The 4,233-nt window shown below is 44.2% G+C and overlaps 1 protein-coding gene across 1 annotated transcript in view; it reads left to right on the top strand.

The window, feature by feature from the left end:
- LOC101992663 (cytochrome P450 2B1-like) overlaps window positions 1-4,233 on the top strand; it is a 36,021-nt gene that overhangs the window by 20,995 nt on the left and 10,793 nt on the right. Inside the window, exons 5-7 of the mRNA XM_013354849.1 lie at window positions 779-939; window positions 1,669-1,845; window positions 2,291-2,432. Coding sequence (XP_013210303.1) covers window positions 779-939; window positions 1,669-1,845; window positions 2,291-2,432 — 480 coding nt within the window. The remainder of the gene's footprint in view (window positions 1-778; window positions 940-1,668; window positions 1,846-2,290; window positions 2,433-4,233) is intronic.

The raw sequence follows: 4,233 nt of genomic DNA, 5'->3' as shown, positions 1-4,233 counted from the left end.
GTGCATGACTGAACATGGCACAAAAAGGCTACAGGCAGCAGTGGCTGATGGCTTCTAGAACACCACAGAGCTCAGAAGTCAGAGAAAAGAGAGGTGGAGGAAGTTGGAGAAGTGATGGAGGAAGTTGCAGAATGGATGGAGGAAGTTAAAGAAGAGATGGAAGAAGTCAGATAAGGGAAGGAAAAAGTCAGAGAAGTGATGGGGGAAGTCAGGGAAGGGATGCAGGAAGTCAGGGAAGTGATGGAGGACGTCAGGGAAGGGATGGAGGAAGTCAGGGAAGGGATGGAGGAAGTCAGGGAAGGGATGGAGGAAGTCAGGCAGATAGACATGGACTGTCCAGGGCTTGTAGTTGATACAGCCATCCCTGAACTCTTCTGTAAAGCATTCCTGTCAGTGGGAGTTAGCTATCAGTTCAGAGTGAGTATGTCTTCCTGGGAGGAGGAGCAGGTGCAGACTGACTGAACTCACTCTACGTCTTGTTCCTAGAATCCTAATTGCAGCCATGTTCCAGACATGATTAGCTGAGTTTCCTTGGTGATGGTGAATCCCTTTCTGTATATAGAAATAGCATCCCACATTCTGTACAGTACTGAGGGAAGTTAAATAAAAGGATGCATGCATCTCTGAGTGAAGAGCCCAAGCTCTTATGTGCACCATATAAACAACTGTGTTGCTGTTCATTAAGCAGTGAGTGGTGGGGATGACTTTACAGAGATGGGGCTGAAGCCAAATGCTCCCCTAATTCTGTATTCCCTGTCTCTTGTCCTGTATCCTTCAGGAGCCCCCCTGGACCCCACCTTCATCTTCCAGTCCATCACAGCCAACATCATCTGCTCCATTGTCTTTGGAGAGCGCTTTGACTACGAAGATCGCCAGTTTTTGCATCTTTTGAACCTGATCTATCAGACCATATCGCTCCTCAGCTCATTCTCTAGCCAGGTCAGTGGGCAAGAAGAGAAGAGAATCCAAGGCAGAGGGGAAAAAAGGCTGCTTTGTGAGTGAAGAAGGGAGTGTCTTATGGCTGGAAGAAAGACAGAGAAAACATGGAAAAGCAAGGAGCCTATGACCTGGAGGGATGGAAGGAAGGAGCAACAGAGGGAGAGAGGAATATTGAGCACAGTGGAGAGACCTGAATATAGAAATACAGAGCCATCCAGACATGAGAAAATGATGATGTGGGGGATGCAGCTCTACCTTACAGGACAGAGAACACACTATTTCATGCATTAGCCTTTGGGTTCATCCCCAGGACTTGGTGGTGTACATCACATGAAATAACAGCATTTTTGGTGTTAGAGACTGGGCTATCAGAAATTCGGGCTGATCCTAGGCTACATGTTAAATTTAAAGCCTGTCTGGCATTAATGTGTTCAAAATACAGTAAGACATAAATTAAAACAAATTAAGACAAAACAGAAAGGGGTATTGAGAGTGCGAACAGAGGAGGGGAAAGGGAGATACAGAAAATGTAAAATGAAGGCTAGAGACTGATTTGAAGATACAGTTCAAGGCATGTGTATGTTTGGTGTGCATGTATGAGAGGGGTATTTGGGGGTGTCTGTGGGTGTGTGTGTGTATTTTCCTTCATGGTATCTGTGAAACTAGGAACACTGCTCACTTCCTGAGACCTACTACTTCCAGCTGATCTCCTCAGTTCTTTTTTTGCAGGTGTTTGAGCTCTATTCAGGTTTCCTGAAGTTCTTTCCTGGTACCCACCGACAAATCTACAAAATGATGCAGGAAATCCTTGACTACATTGGTCACAGTGTGGAGAAACACCGGGAAACCTTGGACCCCAACAATCCAAGAGACTACATCGATACCTACCTTATACACATGGAGAAGGTTAAATCCTGTGTGAATGAGAGGGGATGGCTGAGAGTGAAGCCTGAGGATGTGAGCGGAAGAAAAGGGGGCAGAAGATGGGGAGGAGAAACAGAAAGTAGAGTGGAGGAGATGTAGAAGTATCTGGAAAATGATGAAAATAAAAAGGAGGAGAGAATGTGATATGGAGAAAGAAGGGTGGGGAAGAAACACAGAGTGAGGGACAGAAGGCAGGAAAGACCTCAGAGAAAGAAAAAACCTGGGAGACAAACCGTGGTAAACTACAAGAGAGCAAGCACAGCAGAGAGAGAGGGCAGAGCAGAAGCCAAGTGACATTGTCGAGGACTGGAAAATGCCATGTGGTCCAGATAGTGAGACAGAAGGACAATTCCCAGAATGTGTGCGCATCTCCCTGCAAGTTTCCAGTCACCCCTGACCCTCCCTTCTCTCTCCCATCTGGAACCAGGAGAAGTCCAACCAACACACAGAGTTCCATCACCAGAACCTCATGATCTCTGTGCTGACTCTCTTCTTTGCTGGCACCGAGACCAGCAGCACCACGCTCCGCTTTGGCTTCCTGCTCCTGCTCAAATACCCCCATGTTGCAGGTGAGCCACAGGCGGCCAGTTGGGGAATCTTCTAGCTTCCTTTTTTTGCAGAGGTTTGTGTGGATGAGAGAGACATGAGACTCTTACATCTGGAGCTCTGAAAGCTTTGGTCAACTTCTAACCTAAGGCAGTGCTGTGGGTGGTGTGTGAATGAACACTCAGCTGGTCCATTTCCATTGTTTTCTGCTATAACTTGAAGGTTGGATCATCTGTCCTTTCTTTCTCCTCTTCCTTCCTTCCTTGCTTCTCTCTTTCTTTCCTTCTGTCTTTGCATCCATCCGATACTCATCTTTCTGTCCATTCACCTGTTCATCTATTTACCCATTCTATTCATGCTCCAACCATTATTTAACCATCCATATACTCAGTTTTTTCATTCATTTTATATCTATACACCTGTTCACCCACACATGTAATCCTCTGCCCATCATCTTTATACTCATAGATTATTAATCCTTGATTATTTCATCTGTTTGACCCAATGACATATATTTCATTCATTTATTTGGATGAATCAGTTTGTGAATTTTATTCTTTATCACGGCTAGTTGAGCAGGCTCTCTGTCATTGATTCCTTGGTTCATTCAGATACAAAGCTTCTCAATCCTTATTCTTTCCCACTGGCCTTGAATTCACCCTTCATATGTCAAATCAATCCTTGGTTGGTTGTATTCATTGAGCTATTTATGTTTGCACCATTTATTGACTTGTTAACTGATTAATACAATGAATGAGAAGTGGAATGTGCACATCCAGTTTTGCTTTGCTCATTTCACTCACCCAGCAATCTTTCCTTTAGTACCCAACTCATCCATTGCTTGACTGACTTCCACACTCACATTCTAAGAATCTGAAATCGATGTGATGTTGTTGTGAGTTTGTCTGCTGCAGTTCATGTGTGGAGGTGGGAGGACAACTTTGTGCAGTTGGGTCTCTCCTGTACATTCCCACGGGTTCTGATGTCAAAGCCAGGCTGTCAGGATGGAAATCAATGCATTTGCTGACTGAGCCCTTTCATTGGTCAATACACTCACAAATGTGTTCATATTCTGTATTTTTATACATAGATTAATTCACTTCCTTTTTATTCCTGAGGATATAGCCTCAGATTGTTAGCCTATATTTTTAATTTTTTTTTTTAAAACTAATGCTCATTGCCGTTTTGTTGTAAAAAGAGCAGCAGACCACTTCCCACTGTCCGGCTCCCATCCGCCTGGCTAGCTTATATCCTGAAATAACAACACACAAATTGTATTCATTTAATCACTGCCTGGCCATTAGTTCTAGCCTCTTATTGGCTAACTCTCACATCTTGATTCAATCCATTTCTAATAATATGTATGTCACCATGAGGTCGTAGCTTACCGGAAAAGATTCAGCAAGTCTGACCTGGTGGCTGGCTCCATGGCAGCTCTCTCTGACTTTGCCTGCTTTCTCCCAGCATTCTGTTCTGTCTACTCTGCCTATCTAAGTTTTTCTCTATCAAAAGGCCGAGGCAGTTTTCTTTATTCAACCAATGAAAACAACACATAAAAAGAAGACCCTCCTACACCATTGTTTTGTCTGCATATATGTCTGTGTGAGGGTGTTGAATCAATTGGACCCAGAGTCACAAACAGTGCGAGCTACCATGATGGTGCTGAAAATTGAACCCAGGTCCTCTTCAAGAGCAGCCAGTGCTCTTAACCACTGAGACATTTTCTCTCCAGCCTCTGGTATTTTCAAATATAAATGTCATGCAAAGAACTCTCTCTCTCTCTCTCTCTCTCTCTCTCTCTCTCTCTCTCTCTCTCTCTCTCTC

The sequence above is a fragment of the Microtus ochrogaster genome, unplaced genomic scaffold (assembly GCF_000317375.1).
Source record: "Microtus ochrogaster isolate Prairie Vole_2 unplaced genomic scaffold, MicOch1.0 UNK74, whole genome shotgun sequence".
Taxonomy (NCBI): domain Eukaryota; kingdom Metazoa; phylum Chordata; class Mammalia; order Rodentia; family Cricetidae; genus Microtus; species Microtus ochrogaster.
This window is presented reverse-complemented; position numbering and strand designations above follow the sequence as displayed.